The 19,420-nt window shown below is 40.2% G+C and overlaps 1 protein-coding gene across 2 annotated transcripts; it reads right to left on the minus strand.

Annotated features, from left to right (window-relative positions):
* Positions 1-8,075: 8,075 nt before the first annotated feature.
* ATP5MC3 (ATP synthase membrane subunit c locus 3) lies at positions 8,076-11,394 on the minus strand. 2 transcript variants are annotated; one of them, XM_026492508.3, is made up of 5 exons: positions 11,273-11,394; positions 10,975-11,086; positions 9,750-9,827; positions 9,026-9,219; positions 8,076-8,336 (listed from the first exon to the last, which is right to left on the minus strand). In XM_026492508.3, the coding sequence occupies exons 2-5, from the start codon at positions 11,011-11,013 to the stop codon at positions 8,222-8,224; spliced, it is 426 nt and encodes a 141-aa protein (XP_026348293.1). In that variant the 5' UTR covers positions 11,014-11,086; positions 11,273-11,394; the 3' UTR covers positions 8,076-8,221. The 2 variants fall into 2 exon arrangements, with proteins under 2 accessions (XP_026348293.1, XP_026348294.1); XM_026492509.2 differs by having other exon boundaries at positions 10,975-11,103; positions 11,273-11,319.
* Positions 11,395-19,420: the final 8,026 nt, after the last annotated feature.

The following is a 19,420-nucleotide window of genomic DNA, read 5'->3' on the forward strand; positions in this document are numbered from 1 at the left end:
AATAGAGAAGATCACAGGGAAAAAAACAGGTGGAAAGGATGCAAATCTGTTCCATACCATGTTGGCAACCCGGTAGCTAGGAAGTGTCTTACTTTACGTATTTGTAGTTCCACAACAGTTCCTTTACTATAACTTTTCTACAAATGGAGAAAACATTCAGCTTAGACAAAATGAATGTAGTTACTATTTTCAGTTCTGATCTTGTGAACTTTTCTCACTATCCATATCTTCTTAAAACACTTTGCTTTTCAATTTTTTTCTCATTGTCATGCCTCAATATCCCCTAACAGCCCTAAAATTCTCTACAGTCTTCTCTTTTGCAAATGCAGGAAATTTGTTCTGGACTCCCTTTTTGCCTATCTTATCACTCCATACATATATCTACCCAACTTACTCCTAAGAAAATTAGTAAGGATCTGGTAAACCTCCTCTAAGAACCCAGAATGACTTCTGAATAAAATTGGTATCCCTTAGATACAAGAGGCTATTTGAAGAAAATTTCTATTTCTATCACAGAAATGCCCCTTATTACATACTACAAGAAACAATAAGAGGCCTCTAATTGCTCTCAAAACCTTCCAAGTGCCACAGAATGTGGTATTTCCACCTTGTTCAGAAGAGTTATTATGTGGTTGTTAATCCATTAATCTGCTATGGTTCTTGAGAATTCAACTAAAATCCTGCTCAAGTATATATATTTATAGTATTTAAATATACTAAAATATAAATATACAGATATGTATATATGACAAATAGAGTGAAAAGGAAGATTTAATTTGTAAGTTTCTGTTTGTAGCTAAACAAAACACAGCATCCCTTATGTCTGCCTTGGACTCACAGAAAGCCTCTGAATTTTCACAGGTGTCCTCAAGATGCAGCCCAGTACAGATTGATGAGATGAGGACAGCATGGCCCTAGACATTTAAGTTGATTTTTTTTTTTTTTTTTGGTAGCTTCTACCTCATGGCAGATCTACTTTCCTTTCCTCTGACAACCCAGGGTTTTCCTGCACATCCCTGAAATGGCCTATGTTATAGTTAAACTTTCAGCATCTATTCTCACTATGGGAATTTCCATTCAGAACAGTTCAAGCACAAGGAGGGTCCTTGTCCACTTTCCACCCCCAGTCTTTGGGTCTCAAAAGAGTTTGTAATTAATTGTGTGTGGCATTGTGGGGGAAAACTTAGAGGGCTGTATTTATCTTCAAATCATACTTTAGTTCATGCCAACCTCAGTAAGACCAGTCCAAGAGAGAGAATGGAATTTAAGGGCCTATTTTCTTTTCATCTTTCGTATCAATGTCTCCTCCTACCTCTCTCTCATCCCACTCACTTGAAAGAGGGCTTATCATCATTATACTTAACTTTCCACACACTATTAAGTTACCAGTACAGGTAGATAGAACCACATCTAGGGTGAAGAATTTTGTCTGGCATTCCAGTGTCTGCCCTTGATGACTCCCCATAACTAGTCTGTCAGCCCAAGGCCCACATAATAGCAAAGCCATGAATTCCTTATGCCAGAAACCAAGAAAGGCCTGATCATACGGACCCTCCCAGGCCATAGGCCTTGCTCTTTCCAGTTACATTCTCACCTTGGAGACAGTCTCTTAAGTTAACTGTCAACCTAATGCTCTGTTTCTAAGTTTACTACTCATAAAGTATCAATATTTATTGAGCACAAACATGCCAGGCACTCTTCCTGGCCCTGCAGCTACAACTATAAACAAGACACAGTCCCTTAAGGAGACTTTCATGGGAGAGGAGGGGAGTCACAACACATTTATAAACAATGTAATAAATAAACAAATAAATAAACAAACAATAATTTAAACAGTAGTTAGTGCTGTGGAAAAAATAAAGCAGGAAGGTGATAACATGCAGTATTATAAGCTTACTCCTTTTGTACAACTTTAGGGGTCTTGAGAGCTAAAGATGTTTTAGATCTCTCTAGAGAGGTAGATAAATACTTTGAGCTGTCCTTTAGATAGAAGTCTTGAGGGAATAATACTGAGCTGTCCAGCATCTGAGAGACTCAGCCAAACTACCTAATTATTTGAGAAAGCAAACCCTGGGACTGTTCTGTAAGAGGAGCAGATCCTGGAATTTCCCTGGCTGGGAAATGCTAACTAAATGCTTTTTGTTGAAAAGTAGCCACTGCCAACAGCCATGGGTCCTCTTAGGAGTCTCTGCCAAGATCATTTGTAGGATGCTAGCTCATGCTAATGGGGAGAACGATCAAAAGCCCTTGGATTTAGGAGTCCCTACTAATCCTAGGTCTGTTCTTCTCTTCAATATTTAAGCTCCCTTGAAAAAGAAGCTCTAAGTTACCGAACATCTAAGAAGAGACAGATACTTGCATCATTCAGGAGAAGGAAGTGCAGATTCTTACTAGGAATGTGGGCCAATTTTTAGAGATTATGAACAGATTGATAGCTGAAAGGATGTGACCAAGGGATATAGGGTTACCCTCAATTTACAAAACTGACCGTTTTTATTAAGTTGTAAGTGTAATGCCATATTGGAGCCTGTTTCCTCACTGACAGATTAGATCAATGGTTCTAATTTTTGATTTTGGGACGCTGCACTCCATCACAACATCTTAACATAAATAACATTTTTTGAAAAATAACTATATTTTCCAAAATAAAAATAGAATAGCATGGTATTCACTTTTGTAAATAACTACCTCACACTTAACAGTAGCTGCATTTTTATATCTATTTCTGTATTTGAACTGTTGCAATATGTTGTTTTGGTTGAAGTTCTGATGACAATCTAGCCTCATGCAGCTGTGTAGGTGGAAAAGGGAAGACCTTGTGAACCCCCTGAAAGGTTCTAAGGGTGCTCAGAAGTTTTCAGACCACACTTTGAAAATCACTGGATTAGCGGTACATTCCAAAAGGAAGGGGAAAAAAAACTGCCCGATTAATGAGTTGACAGCTTTTTGAAAGATAAGGAGTCGAAGTCAAGGCATGTGGGGCATTGCAGTGTTCTAGGACAGTGCTCTGAAAACTTGATGTGTATACAAATCACCTGGGATGCTTGTTAGAATTCAGATTCTGATTCAGGTCTGATGTGAAGCTCTAGAACCTCTGTCTCTGACAAGGTCCCGAGTGATGCCACCACTGCTGATCCGCGGACCTCACTTTGAGCAGCAGCACCATAGTGTACTGTAATACACACACCGCCAGAAAGCCTATGAAAGATGCACAGGGGAGCTTGTATGTACGTGTGGTAGGAGCAGACGGTAGGGTAAGCGTGGGTGGAGGGAAAAGAAGAAAATAAATAAACTCATGCTACCTACCTTCAAAAAATCTGTAAAAATGATGATACGACTTATAAATCATATACCGTCACAAGTTTTGACTACTGCTTATTAACTATCTGTACATCAAAGCAAACTAAGGCATAATGTTGCTATTGGCGGAGACAGCGTCCAACTGCCATGTTTTTTGAGGCAGAGGGGATGGTATTAAATCTGGAAAAAATAATTTTTGGTCCTAATAATGTAAAGAACTTGGCAAGTAATTGATGGACTATGTAATTAGGTCGTAAGTCCATAATATTTTCCATAGAGTAATACCATGAAATTACTAAATTAATCTATGCGCAGCATGTAGAGACTTCAACAACTCGTCCTTTCAGGTGTAGAAATCACGTATTTAGAAGGCTTTGCAGAGGGTAGTACTGATATTTTCTTCTTCCAAACACTTAACACCAAAACCAAACCACATTGGCTAAAATTACCAAATAGAATTTAAAAATTACAGCAGAAGCATGAGTATATATTTTTTGCATCTCAAATGATATTTCCCATTTATCTGTACTCCTTCTTTAAATTTAACTTCAGTGACATTCATTTCTACTAACTTTAGCTGCTCAGCAAATTTTTATCATTCCTTGGGCCTACCTTACCTCTAAGAGCTTGAACTCTTAAGTTCTTTACATTTCCTATTTTTTGGCTCTTACTGAAATGGATCTTCCACCGTATTGTACTCCCTGGGCCCTTGACCGTTCTATCTCTATTTTATTTTCATACATTACACATAACAAAATTTACCATCTTAACCACTTTAAGTATATATTTCAGTGATATAAAATACATTCATAATGAGGGGCGCCTCACTGGCTCAATTGGAAGAGCATGTGATTCCTGGTCGCAGGATTGTGAGTTTGAGCCCCACGTTGGGTATAGAGATTACTTAAAAACAAAAACTTAAAAAAATATACATTCATAATGTCATGCATCCATTAATACCATCCATGTCTATAACTCTTTTCATTTTGTAAAACGCCATGCCTGTTAAACTAGACCCCCTGTCATTGTTCCCACCCCAGCCCCTAACAACCACAATTTTACTTTTTGTCTCTATGATTTTGACTACTCTAACTACCTAAGTGAATCATACAGTATTTTGTCTTTTTGCAACAGGTTTATTTCACTTAGCATAATGTCTTCAGGGTTCATTCACATTGTAGCATCTATCAGAATTTCTTTTTAAGGCTAAAGAATATTCCATTGCATGTATATACCGTATTTTGCTTATTACCATTCATCCATTCATGGACACTTGGGTTGCTTCCATAGTTTAGTTATAATAGTGAATAATGCTGCTATGAACATGAGTGTACAAATATCTCTTCAAAACCTTGCTTTCAGTTCTTTGGCATATATACCCGTAAGTGGAATCGTTGGATCATATGGCAATTCTAGTTTTAACTTCTTGAGGAACCACCATACTGTTTTTCATAGCAGCTGTACCATTTTACATTCCTATCAGCAGTGCACAAAGTCTCCAATTCCCCCATATCCTTGCCACCACTTGTTTCTTGGTTTTGTTTTGTTGTTTTATAGTTGCCATACTCCAGGGTGTGAGGTGGTATCTCATTGTAGCTCTGATTTGCATTTCCCTAATGATCATTAATGGTGAGCATCTTTTCATGTGTTGGTCAGCCATTTGAATATCTTCAGAGAAGTGTCTATTTAAGTCCTTTGACCATTTTTAAATTGTGTTGTGCTTTTGTTGTTGAGTTTTAGGACTTCTCTCCATAATGTGGATATTAATCCCTTATCAGATACAGGATTTGCAAATATTTTCTCCCATTTTGTGTGTTTTTACTCTGTTGACCGTGTCTTTTATTGCACAAAAATTTAAAACTTTCATGATATTCAGTTTATCCATTTTTTCTTTCATTGCCTGTGGCTTTGGTGTCGTATCTAAGAAATCATTGCCAAATTCAGTGTCCTGAAGCTTTTGCCCTGTTTTCTTCTAAGAGCTTTGTAATTTTAGGTTTTACGTTTAAGTCTTTGATCCATTTTGAGTTTATTTTTGTATATATTGTTAGGTAAGGGTTCAAGTTCATTCTTTTGCATGTGAATATCCAGTTTTCCAGGCACCATTTGTTGAAAAGGCTATCATTTTCCCATTGAATGGTCTTGATATTCCTGTCAAAAATTATTGGACTATATATGCAAGGATTTATTTCTGGGCTCTCTATTCCATTGGTCCATTCTGTCTTTACGCCACTAACACTGTTTTGATTACTATGGCTTTGTAGTAAGTTTTGAAATACAGGAGTTCATGCATACATCATTTTTTAAACTTTCTCCACCTCTTTAGTTCTTTGATCATCTTTAGTATGGTTGTTTTTGTCTAGGAGATCTGCCATCAGGTCTTTTTCTACAACAGATTATTTTCCCTTTGAATAGGGCATACTTTCGTTTTTTGAATGTCTTGTATTTTTTTTTTTTTTTTTTTTGGTTACAAACTGGACATCTGAATAATATGGTATCTCTGGCAATCAGATTATCCTCCTTCCCTAGGGTTTATTGTTTGTTATTTTATTATTACTTTTGATTGTTGTATACTGTCTTTGTGCCAAGGATTAGCTTGATGTGTAAACTTAATGTTTTGTCAGGTCTTTTCTGAGCCTGTGCCTTTTCTTGGGCATGAGTGGTTACTTTCTAATTTTCCCTGTATATGCAGTTGTTTTTGAATGTCCCAGTCTTTAGCATCTAGCTCCCAAAAGGAGAAAAAGAGAAGAAAGAAGGGGGAAAAGGATACCTTCCCCTGGAAGTCACTTCAGCTGGAGGGTAAGGGGATTCCAACAGTAAGGGGACGTGCAGCAATAATGGCCACCCTCCTCTTTATCTGTACCTCTGTAATCAGAAGTAGCAATCAGTGATCAAAGCATTGAAAACCAGTATTTGGAGACAGGGTTCTTTTTGCTTACCCTGGCTCCTGCAAGCTGTGTGGAAGCTGCTCCAGGAAGATGTGCATAGCAGCCTGCCCTGGGGCTGGGGCTGAGGGCTGGCAGCTGCTACTCTATGAAGACCTGAAATTGAAATTAACCCCAATTTACATTTCAAGCCTTCTTCTGGAAGTTGCAAGTCTTCACTAGACAAGAGTTCCAATATAGTCAAATTAGCTTTGGACAGTGTAATTGTTGTCTAGGTGGGAAGCGATTCCTGGTGCTTCCTACTCCACTTTCCAGAATACCCTTGACCTCCCTCTTTTATTCCAACTTATTACTCCTTGTGGCTTTACTCATTCCTTACCAAGTTTGAAGCTCATAGGTTAGCCTGTTAAACAATGTCCTTTCTTGCTGTCTGCTTAGAGCTCCTCTGACCTGTCATTTCATCAGTAACCAGCCCTAATAACCCTCACTGCTCTCTATCAGTTAACTTCCCAACATTGCTGGGGAGTCATAAAACTAGGTTGAGATTTACTGCAAGTACTACCTGGAGTTGGGTTCTTACTGCTGCTCTGCACTTCTTTCATTCACATCTACTCCATACCACACACCATACCTTTCCTCTTTTCAAGCCCACAAGGCTAAGATTATGCTTCAATTTTGTGCTTTAAATTCTGTAACAAAGCTTCTCTCAAATCAGCTTTTCCTTTGTCATCCCTAACATAAAAAAATCAAAGCATGGTCTTTGGAATCAATGAAGGTCTGAATCTGGATTGTGTCTTTGCCACTTAATGGTTATCTGATTTTGGGAATTAATCCTTCTTAAGCCTAGTTTTCTGTTCATCTTTTCTCCCCAGTTACGCAGGGTTGTTATGAGGACTAAATTTATATAGAGTACATAAAATTCCTAGGAAAGGGAGTAACACTTGTGTGATGCACATACCCTGTCCTTCCCTGACTTGTTCCCAAGATCTAGACATCAAATCCTACGGATATAATTTTTGCATTTTTTTTTAACATATTCAATGTAGTATTAGAAACAAACTGCTGTTGAACCAACTAGCATCCCAAGATGCTAGTGATAAGGAATGCTTTAGCGACTTTTGGCTTTAAAAATATAGCCAATTAAGCTTACTTTTTGATATTTGGTTTTTATTACCTTTTTCAATTTTTTAAGAAGATTTTTATTTATTTGTCAGAGACAGTGAGCCAGAGAGCAGAAGCAGGGGGAATGGTAGAGGGAGAGGGAGAAATGGGCTCCCTAATGAGCAGGGAGCCTGACGCAGGGCTCGATCTCAGGACCTTGGGATCACGACCTAAGCAGAATGCAGACACTTAACCAACTGAACCACCCAGGTGCCCCACCTTTTTAAATTTTTGTATTTGATATTTGGTTTCTAATGAGATTTTCTTCTTAGAAACTCTACTTTGTTACAGACACTTAATTGCTTAACGTGAGACTTACTGAAAAGCAAAAACCACCCCCAACCCTAGTCTAACAAGGCTTCAATTCCTAAAAAGCTGACATGATTTATTTTTAGAACCAGCTGTGGAGGACCAGCCAAGTTAGTTTTGGAAGGTTAATTCTGCTCCCAGGTATCATAATTCCTGTTAGGCCTTAAAAACACAAAACCATCTTAACTACCTTAGTTTAATTAATCGTTATCTCATAGAAGGCGAAAATACATATTTCCCCTTTATATGAGTGACCAAGAACCCTACAAATTACAATGTGCACAATACTATATAAAAGAATTCTCATAAAAATTGACTTGTTTTCATCACGGTGCAACTGCTTAGACTTGTATGTATCTGACTGAATGCATATTCTTCTTTGTGATGATCTAAATTTAGGTTAAGTACAAATCACGGCAAAAATTAAAGTTTTCATCTTTAATGAAATGACCTTGGAAATAACGTACATTTCCATGACACCAATACTACAGTTTTGGGAGTCACAGTAAGATACACAGAATTACATCCGTAATTAATATGAATGCCAACATTTCAAGCAGTAATTTCTGTTACATGGCAAACAAAATCAAGAAAGCAACCATCAAACAAAAGAGACCCATAGCTTCAGACAAGGCAAATCCCAGGATAGCATATGAGAACAGCTGCTGCTTCAGCGAAGGGTTTCTAAAAGAGACACAACACATATAACTGTTACTTTGAAATATTTTTCTGAATTCCAATATGTTTGATAAATGTTAAAGAATGAGATTACTAGTATGGGATCTTTGTAATTGGAAAGTCCTGGAAAAGTATTTGCCTAGATCTCGTTTGCTTTTGCCTTTGTTCGATATTCCTTTCTTCTCAATCCTACCATGTGGGGAAAAGATAAGAAGTGATCTCTGTATGTCGATATAGTTAGTCTTCATCCATTTTGAGGGATTCAGACATACTTGCTATTCCCGTGAAAGTACATTCTATACCTCCTAAGATCTGACAGTTTAGAAATAAGGTCTTAAATAAAATGGAAATTGACACTTTTCAAGACTATGCTGTTAACTGTAGCCCCAATACAGCTTAACAATCAAGAGTGCAGACTCTGAAGTCAGAATTAAAACTTTTTTCTGACACTTACTAGCTACTTGAGCCATCAGTGTAATTTCTGCGATGCTCATCCTTCATAAGTAAGCTGGAGTCTATCTCCAAGGGATATTGTGAGGGTTAAGTGAGATCATGCATGCAAAGCCCTCAAAATACAATGCAAGACACAGAGTTGGCACTTAATACAGAATAGCTGTTATTATTTCACTAATTTTCTAAGTTTCCAACTATGTCAAGCATGCTCTTAAAGTAGGTTATTTGGTGATAGAAATTACCTCGCATAACCAATGATAAGGCTGCCAAAGACTGTTCCAATACCAGCACCAGAACCAGCCACTCCCACTGTTGCAGCACCTGCACCAATAAATTTGGCAGCAGTATCAATGTCTCTGCTGATTGCACTGGTCTGAAACTCCCTTTGGATTAGCTGAGACACACCATTCTGGGCCCCATTAAATACCGTCGAGCCCTAGAGAAAAGAAAAAAAAGGCAAAGGTGAAATCAGTAATCACAATTAGCTATTTTAATTACTGCACTGTCAAATGGTAACTAACTTCTCTATTTTGTGATTTTGAATAGGAGATTGTGTGGCACAGTGCAAAAATCAAGAGCTTAGAATAATTCCAATGTTGTAGAATAGGGATAACAGTATATATAACCTCATAAGGTTGTTGAAAATTATGAAAGTGTATTTGAATATGCTTTTCAAATAGGGTAACCTTTTCAATAACTGTAGCTAGCATAATCTTAAACATAGGCAACTCAAGACTATATACTTAAATATATATATATATACACTGACTTTATTTCTTAGCCAACTCAGCCAAGTTTCTTTCATTGGCTTATCCTCTGCACTATTTTTTGGATAAAGGGTGGAAAAAAACTGCTCTCAAACCATTCACTAATGAGGTGTTTTTTTTTTTTTTTAACCCCCCCTTTAATTAAAACCATAAGACTTACTTGCTGGGGTTACTTAATTTCTATTATTACTGCTATTACCTCTCCAGTCCTAGCCTCTGGTCGAGATAACACTGATGCAGAAATTGGTCTGTATGCAACTCTGGATCCAGCTCGGATCTATTAAGGAAAAAAAAATTCCAATATTGAGAGTAGACACGACTTCAATGACCCTTCTTGTACCATGAGTTCTAAAAAAGCCATCAGCAAAAATTTATCAGAAAGCTCATGACTTTTCTTTATTGTCTCTTATCTTGCTGTTTGGTTATTTTCAGTCCATGAAGGAATTTTATTTTAAAGTTGCTAATTAAAATTTAAAGTATGCTACATAACCTATTTGTAATAATCTGAATAAAACTTCTAAATGCTTAAAAAGAAAGCATTATTTTTAAAATTTCAATTATGGTAGTGCCACGATTCAGGTCAGAAAAGCAGCAATAAACATCCCATATTCTTTGGTAAGTTTAAGCGGACCAACAAGTTTATCAAGAGTGTTGCTATAAACGCTTGTCATTTAAATTAGCCCATTGGTTACTATGAGGCCTACAACTTCCTAAATATTCCTGTATGTCCATTAATTATAAAATAAAAAAGCAGTCTGAACAATTCTCTATCAGTGTAAGAATAATCGGTGAAATATCTGACCATAAGGACATATTGCAGTCCAGCGTCTCTGCCCTTGAGTGTCCACTACACTAAGGTCACAGAAAATCCCTTCAGAACCAAGACCCGATTCTCTAAGACAAACCCCCACATCCTTACTTCACGTAAAGCTTCCAAAATGGTTATGGAAATAACAGCCAGAGGCAGTTAGAAAGACTTTCGACTCCTCCACCACCCTCCTCCGCCCACACAGGGTGAGGCAAAGTCCCTCCCTCTGCAGCAGCGAGTTTGACCTACAGAGAATGCTGCTGCGGTGAACTAGGCCTCAGAGGCCCCCTACATCCTTAGGAGCACCCCAACCTTCGCGCCCACCCCAACCCCACGGAGCACGCGAGGACGGGGGGGGGGCGCTCCGTCACTAGGGGCAAGGAGGGTTTGACCTACAGCGAGGAGGGCCTGACAACTAGGCCTCGGCTGCTCCCCACCGCACTGGTGGGGAGGAGGTGCGGAGTGAGGCGCCCCAGGTTTAGTAGGAAAGAAAGAAGAGACCACAGAGGGTGAGGGCTGAGCGGTCCCCACAGGTTGGTGTGCCCCATTCAACAACGTGGACGCTCCAGGCCGAGAGGTCCTCCCTCGGCGCCCCGGCCCGGCCTGGGCTACGCACCAGAGCGGGGGTGCAGGCGAGCTTGGCGCAGGCGAACATCTTACACTCCTCGGGGCGGCGCGGCTGGAGGACCTGGGTGACCGCCGACGGGGGCTCCTCTCCCGCTTCCCTTCTGCGGAGGTAAAGGGGCTTAAGGTCAAGTGCCCTCCCGGGCCTGTCCTCCCCACCCAGGTCCCGCGGGCTCCCGTGCACGCGGTCGGCTTGGGCCCTCATCCAGCGAGGCGCCCGCAGAATGAATGGGTGCCGCTTGAACGCTGCTCCGCCCCGGCCGGGCCCGGCTCTCGCGCCCTCCGCTTACCTTCCCGAGAGGTGGCGGCGGCAGCGGCGGCGGCAGAGGTCGAAGGAGTGGCGCTACACGCGCAGGCGCGGTCCGCCTCTTATCCGCGCCGCGGCACCCGGATGGAGAAGGCGGGGAAACGGGGGGCAGTAGGGAAGACGCTCAAGGTCACTTTGTAACAACTTTATTGGCAACTAGTTGGGAAGGACAACGACAGCAACACAGAAGTGGGCTGGCGGGCAGTGGCTAGTAAGGGAGAGGCGAAAAGAAGAAATTGAAAACTGGCCCTGGCAGAGAGAACTGAACAGGTTGTTTCCCTTTTGATCTGAGCTGTCCAGAGGATAGTGCGACGTTTTCTTTCAGTTGACACCTTGTGAGATTTGCGTTTTTAATCAGTTGTTACTTCTCTTTTCTAGAGGGACCCCTTTCCTGGTCGCTCTCCTCTGTGAAATAGGATTCTGTGTGCGTGGGGGAGGAGTTCATGCACTGCTTCACAGGAGAAATTAGGGTCCCCAGCAAAGCGAACACATTTCTTTAAAGGAATCTGGAAAAGTATTCCAGAAGTGTGGCTAATCCCTTGAGTGACAGAGGACCTGACCTAGAAGTACTGGGAAAAAGGAAGAAGCACATGTATAGATCAAAGAGTTTTGTGACTTTGGGCACAAAGTTGCATCTTGGTAATAAAGTGAGGGAGGTAATTTTTCTTCCAGCTCTATGCTTGAAAGAATTAAGGGATGTAATGTATTTCATGGGACTAAAGAAAGTGAGTACTTTCAAAACCGACCCAACTTTAACACCTTTTAGTAAATTTATTCATCTTTGATGAATACAGAAATGTCTCAGAAAAAATGGCTCTAACTGAACTTCTGGTAGATCCTCAAACTGTGTAAATTTTACTTAGTTCTTAGTGGTTCTACTGGAAGTGATACAAGTCAACGTATAGCCCAGTTGAAGAGATGGGGGGGGGGTGCTGAAATCCCACCCACTTGGCCTAGAGCCCTGGCATGGGACAGCATCCACCCAGAGGATCATCCTTTTTCTAGTTAGCACAAAGGTGTCGTATCATCTAGGGGCAATCCCAGGGAGAAGCCCTCAGAATTGAAACATGAAAAATGAATAAGAATTTGTCACTGATCCAGCTTCAAATACAAATGGTTCAAGTCATGTGAAAGCTAATCATTTTAGGCTCAATCTTCAGCCCGTAAAATAGAGATAATTCATTTGAATTCACATGTGCAGTTGGACGAGAGATTATTTTCTCAAGTACTCAGTTCTTACCTGAAGTATGTAGTATCCTGTGATGTCTAAAGTAGAATAAACAATGCTCTGTATTCATCAGAGTTCTCCAGAGAACCAGAACCAGTAGGAGATTAACTGATTAATTATTGAGTTATCTGTTTATTTATTATGAAGAATTAGTGCATGTGGTTATGGAAGCTGAGAAGTCCCATGATCTGCTATCCCCAAGCTGGAGACCCAGGAAAGCCAGTGGTATAATTCAGTTAGAATCCGAAGACCTGAGAACCAGGGAGGCCAATAGTGTAATTCCCAGTCTGAATGAGATGAGATGAGATGTCCCAGCTCAGTAGTGAGATGGGGGGAAAAGGGCAAATTCTTTCTTCTTCTGTCTTTTGTTCTAGTCAGACCCTCAATGGACTGGATGATGCCCACCCACATTGGGGAGGACAGTCTACTTTACCAAGCCCACTAATTCAAAGGCTGATCTCATCCAGAAACACCTTCACAGACACACCCAGAGATAATATTTAATTTAGGAACCCCATGGCCAGTCAAGCTGACCCAAAATTAACCATCACATATCCTATACTTCAATAATAAATCCTCATAAGGGAAAAACTATCCTGAATGGATTTGTGTACAAAGATGGTTTAAGGGAAGGTCCTGTCTCTTCAGCCATAAATCAGTAATGGTCACTGTTGAAGAGGAAGAGGAGGCAGGAGAGAAGCTGGGATCCCTAAGAGGATCACTTCCAGGGTGCATATGGCTAAGTGTCTATGACAGGGAGAGATTCAGTTTAAGTCCAGGCTCTGACTGTCAGTATGTCAATAAGGAGGTGAACTGGCCTAGAAGAAGAGACAGTAGGTCTTCGGTGGGTTTGATCAGTTAGAGTTTAAATATTTATGAAGAATTTTAGGTGTTCAAAGAACAGATGGTGCTACCTGTGAGAATGGCTTGTGTGTGTGTGTGTGTGTGTGTGTGTGTGTGTTTGTGTGTGTGACAAAGTGGATCTTGAGTGACACCAACCCATATTGATAGAGGGTGAGTATTTACAATGAGGAGGTTTGAAGAAAAATGGCACCTTCTGAGAGGAGTGAAGTGAGACCATAAAGATGCACAGGGGACTTCTTTTGAAGTATTCAATTCTGTCTGTATTTTTTTTCTTAAATAGTGGAGATAATTGTCTTTTTAAAAAAGATTTTATTTATTCATTTATTTTAGTGAGAGAGAGAGAGAGAGAGAAAGAGTGGATGTGCATATGTGCCAGCAGGAGTATGGGTGGGGTGGGGTGGGCAGAAGGTGAGGGACAAGCAGACTCCACAGAGCTGGGAGCCCACTGGGGGACTGGCTTTCATGATCCTGAGATCACGACCTGAGCCAAAATTAAGAGTTGAGTGCTCAACTGGCCTGAGCCACCCTGGCACGCTAAAGACGATCATCTTAAGTAATGACATCATAGTTTGGTAGTATGTGACAAGCCTGAGTGAAGATGGCATGGAGAAGAAAGGGATGGGGCAGTTAAGAGAAGTATAGACAATCCTTTCCCAATTTAAGTGCAATAATCCCTCCTATCCTGTATGCCCCTTTGCAATGTGACTTTGTCACTCATCAAGCAATGGAGTCTATTTCCCTCTCCTTAAATCTGGGCTAATCTTATGACTTGCTTTGACACGGAGAAGTGACACCTTGTGACTTCTGGACTAGTAAGAGGTCTCATAGCTTTCATTTTCTCTTCGGAAGCCAACCATCACATCAAGAAACATGGGTTAGACTACTGAGTTTTAAGAAACCTTCTGGACAGAAAAAAAAAGCCTCATAAAAGAGAACTGAGGTGCCCTGGACATGTGAGTGAGGCCATGTTGGGTTCTCTAGCTTTGATCAAGCCTTCTCAGACAACACCACATGGAAGAGAAATGAGCCTTACCTAAATTCCTGACCCACAGAGTCAAGAGCAATGAAAAGGTTATTGTTTGAAGCTATGAAGCTTAGGGTGGTTTGTTACACAGCAAGAGATAAGTGAAACAGAAGATATTGCCTTCAAAATATCCACTCCTTTGAGATCCATGTGGAAATAGCAACATCTTTTTTTTTGTTTTATTAAGTAATCTCTACACCCAACGTGGGTCTCGAGCCCACGACCCTGAGATCAAGAGCTGCATACTCCACCCACTGAACCAGCCAGCTGCCCCCTTTTAAGTTAAAAAAAAATTCTTTTAAAAGTAATCAGGAGGCAGCAGCATCTTAATGGGAGCAATTTCAGTTCAGAATTCCAGGCATAACTCAGAGCAAAGCAGAGAGAAGCACATGTCTTGTGCACTGACTCCCCTTTCCTTGAAATTCTGGGGTGGAGTAGGGTTGTGGTTGTTAAAACTATTGTAAGGTAGTTCTAACCTGGACACATGGAAAGATGCTTAAATTATCTGCTTTTGAAAGTTTTCATTTTAATAGTGTGAAAAGTTTTCACCAGCCTTCTCACTTTAGTATGATTTAAAAATATATATATATTATTTGTGGAAATGAAAATCAGAAATGTAAGTTAAAAATATTCTGGGCTTTGTTATAAAACTGTTTCACTTTTCTTATTAAAATTATTGTTTCATATTATTGGCCTTAATTTGCTATCAATTTATTTTTTTAGAAAAATGAACCTCTAGGGGCACCTGGGTGGCACAGCGGTTAAGCGTCTGCCTTTGGCTTCAGGGCGTGATCCCGGCGTTCTGGGATCGAGCCCCACGTCAGGCTCTTCCGCTATGAGCCTGCTTCTTCCTCTCCCACTCCCCCTGCCTGTGTTCCTCTCTCTCTGGCTGTCTCTGTCTCTGTCGAATAAATAAATAAAATCTTAAAAAAAAAACGAACCTCTAAACCTCTGCTAATTCTATAGGATCATTCAGTCAAGGTGAGCTCCAAATAAATACTGTGTCCCCTTTTGAACATAGTGAGTATACAGGAAAATGCAAGAGTTTACTTTGTAATTAGGGTATATGAAAAATTGAACTATGGTATATAAAAAATTGGAGAAAAACACAAATTAGTAACTGTTTTAGGACTATGTTGTGTGGTGTATAATAAGGGAAATACCTTCAGAAAAGAGATTGTTCTGTTTAGAAAGTTCTTCATTGAAACAGGCTTGGGAGTTCAGATGAGAGAGATGGGCTGATTTGATTAGAAAACATTTCTTAGGGGAGCGCCTGGGTGGCTCAGTTGGTTGAGCATCTGCCTTCAGCTCAGGTCATGATCCCTGGGTCCTAGGATTGAGCCCCGCATCGAGGAGCTTGCTTCTTCCCCCTGTCCCTCTGCAGCGCCCGCCCCACTGTGCTCATGCTCTCTCTATTGCTCTCTCTCCCTCTCAAATAAAATCTTTTAATTAAAAAAACCCATTTCTTGGTATCCCTTATATAAAACCTAACACTGTCTGTCTAGGCTACTAATCACTTTCTAGTGCAGAAATTTTTGTCCTTAATCTTCATTTTTGACTCCTTTACAAATTATTTAGCTACTTTCATGCCATCTAGTATAGTGGAATAGAATATTTACTCAATGACTCCAAAGATTTAGTAAAGAATTAAAAGTAAATGTGTCTTTTTATGGCCTTTCAGAGGTCCAGAAGGTCCAGGCTAAAATTTATATTAAAGAGTTACATGAAAACAGTATACTAATATAATCAATATTATTCTATCCTTTTTTTTCTGGTAAGATACACTAGTTATTGAGGAAAAAACAATTTTATGTCACAGTTCATAATATAGAAAGACTATTTACATTATAAGAAAATGAATAAGTATGTGGATATGAGATCAAGTCCCTCTTTTGCCTCTTGTCCATCAGGCACAGCATAGGGAATAGTCAATAATATCTTAATAACATATGGTGACATACACTTATTGTGGTGGTGACTACCCTTATTGTGGTGAGCCCTGAGGAGCATATAGACTTGTCGAATCACTATGTTGTACACCTGAAACTAATACAACATTGTATGTCAATTGTACTTCAGTAATAGATAAAAAAGTAAGTCGGTTACCCATTTGTTCACTTAATTTGTGTACAGCTAGTTGCCTATCCAACATATGTTCTCCCTTTCTTTCTTGGTTATAGAACCCTGTTCACAGTTAAAAAATACTGAACTTCCCAGGTTTCCTTACAGTTAAGAATGGTCAGTGATATGTGAGTTAAAATTACTTGGTATTGCCTCTAAGAATGCATACAAAGGGTATAGATTCAACTGGCTCATTTCATTTTGTTCTTTACATTTTTTCTTTTCCTGCTCAGAATATAGATCCAATGTCTGGAGGTGAAGCCACAATCTTGCATCCATCAGTACAGACACTGAACATTAAGGATGGAGAAGTTGGAAATGAAAAGGAGATTGAATTTTTAATTTTTTTTTAAAAAGTAGCTCGAGCTGCTATTAACTATTTATGGACTTCATGTTATATGAGAAAAAACCCCTCTATTTGCTTAAGCCACTGAGGTCAGTCTTCTGTTATATGCAGCTGAACACAGCTCAAACTGATGGGTCTGCATCTCTGACACTTTTTGGACTTTGGTCTGTGATTACAGCAGAAATAGCCCTCCTTCCACAAATTTACATTAATTTAGATCTGTCTTTTTTCCATATTCCATGGTATATCTGGTATATCTGATAGGGACCAACCAGGAGACAGAACCATTTTAGTAACCTGAACAAAGAAAATTTAATGTAAAGATTGTTAACCAATAAAGGTATCTGCTAAGAAGGATAGAGTGGATTCTAAGGGGTGCAGAAGTAGCAACCGTTACTACCCTTGGCTGAGGAAGAGTGAAAAGAAAGGAAGAACTTAGAAATGTAGAGGCGAGGGCATGGCTGTCACAGGAATGTATAGACCACTTGTGGTGAAGGAGCTTGCTGGAGGCACCAGCCACAAGTGAACCAGGAAGATTGCTGAAGTGCATATAACCAGGCCTCTCTTGCAAACCAACCCATGGGCTCCACACCAGAAGAAAAGTCGTTTCCTCCAGCTCTGGCCTCACAGGGTCTTTCTATCACCGCTCTCCTGGCAAAGCCTAACGTTTTGCCAGTTGTCAAAGCAGAAATGCCTGCAGGGCTCAGCTCTAGAATAACGAAGCAAGGCAAAGAAGGATGGACTTTTGGCTGAGAAGTCATAAGTTAATAACTGGCACAAACAGTAAGATTCTCAAGGGCAAGAATTAGGGCTAATTCATATTTATGTCTTTTATGGCACCTAACAGAGTGTTAAAATAGTAGTTACTCAGTAAATTTTTGCTCAATAATATACAAGGGGCTTAGTATATAAAATGTAATTTGAAATAATTTTTTTGTTCTTCTCTTTTGACTAAGACATTAGTCTCTTTGGACACATTAGAATGACCTCTAGAATGCCTTTCTTTCTATCATTGCAAAATTCAAACTAAGAGAAACTGAGGAACATTTTTTGATTTGTGACATGAGTTTGTCACATATTTTTGTGTGCTTATGAAGGACTCTGGGTTTCTACTCTCATGTGCTTAATGAATTCATTGAAAAACTAAAACCTTAGAGCCCTTTTTTTTTTTTTTTAAGATTTTATTTATTTATTCGACAGAGATAGAGACAGCCAGCAAGACAGGGAACACAAGCAGGGGGAGTGGGAGAGGAAGAAGCAGGCTCATAGCAGAGGAGCCTGATGTGGGGCTCGATCCCATAACGCTGGGATCACGCCCTGAGCCGAAGGCAGACGCTTAACCTCTGTGCCACCCAGGTGCCCCCTTAGAGCCCTTTATTGATCCAACCTCTGAGACAACATGATATTGGCAGGAATGGCTCATAAGCTGAAGCAGCCCCAAGCCTGAGTTGTGAAGTAGGCAATGTCTGTCTGCAGCTCCCCTTTCACTTCTTTTCTCAATGCCTTTGGTCCATTTAGAGCAACTTGCTCTTTCTGCAGGCACCTGGTCTCTTCACGGTGACTACTGACGACGCAAGATTTCCATGGCAGCACCTAACGGAAGCCATCACTCTCTCAGCAGTATCCGGCTTCCGAACTCTTACCCATGTAAAATATTCATCTCTCAGTGCTTGCTTCAGCAACACATATACCAGCCTTGTAATGATGGAGAAGATTAACCTGGTCCCTGTGCAAGGACCACACACAAACTCATATATTCTGTATTTTTTTTAAAGATTTTTATTTATTTAACAGACAGCCGGCGAGAGAGGGAACACAGCAGAGGAGTGGGAGAGGAAGAAGCAGGCTCCCAGCGGAGGAGCCTGATGTGGGGCTCGATCCCAGAACGCCGGGATCACGCCCTGAGCCGAAGGCAGACGCTTAACGACTGAGCCACCCAGGCGCCCCCTCATATATTCCGTATTTTTGTACTATGCTACCATTTACCTCAGAAGGCAGGGCAGGGGCAGGGTGGGGTGGTGGATGTTAATGCATCTAAGAAGGGGAAGGAATTACAAACGTATTTCCTGTATTTAAAAATTAGAAGGTTCATAGATGGTTACCCGTGGGAAAAGAAACAGGTTGGAGGGAATAAGAATAGAAGCTAGACTTCTTTGAATATACTTTGCTTTGTAGATTTGATTTTGGAAACATGCAAACCATTTATGAAAGTAAATTTTTAAAAAAATCCCTAAAAATTGAAAGTAAATGAAACAAATGAATTTGACTGCATCTAGTTCGTATCATAACTACACAGGGTAAATACAAAGAGTTTCTATAGATGGATAAAAAGATAGCTCCTTGATCACTCTGCTTCCTGTTCACTGGTCTCTTGGCTATTCCTCCAACGTGCCAACCATATTCCACCTCATAGAGCTGCACATTTGTTCCTTTAGTTTGGACCACCTTTCTGCTGGAAGTTCACTTGGTTTACGATTCCACTTTGTCCAAGTCTTTGCCAAGTCTCCTCTTAAGAGAGGCCTTCCTGAATCCCTTACATAACTTTATA

The sequence above is a fragment of the Ursus arctos genome, unplaced genomic scaffold (assembly GCF_023065955.2).
Source record: "Ursus arctos isolate Adak ecotype North America unplaced genomic scaffold, UrsArc2.0 scaffold_1, whole genome shotgun sequence".
Classification (NCBI taxonomy): Eukaryota; Metazoa; Chordata; class Mammalia; order Carnivora; family Ursidae; genus Ursus; species Ursus arctos.

What these genes read in the sequence shown, in the direction of transcription:
- ATP5MC3 (XM_026492508.3), bottom strand. Translation starts at nt 11,013, where the DNA reads ATGTTCGCCTGCGCCAAGCTCGCCTGCACCCCCGCTCTG. An exon ending in TCGCCTGCACCCCCGCTCTG is followed by an intron (nt 9,828 to 10,974) that starts GTGCGTAGCCCA and finishes TTTCCTTAATAG; the next exon opens with ATCCGAGCTGGATCCAGAGT. An exon ending in CTTATCATTGGTTATGCGAG is followed by an intron (nt 8,337 to 9,025) that starts GTAATTTCTATC and finishes TGTCTCTTTTAG; the next exon opens with AAACCCTTCGCTGAAGCAGC.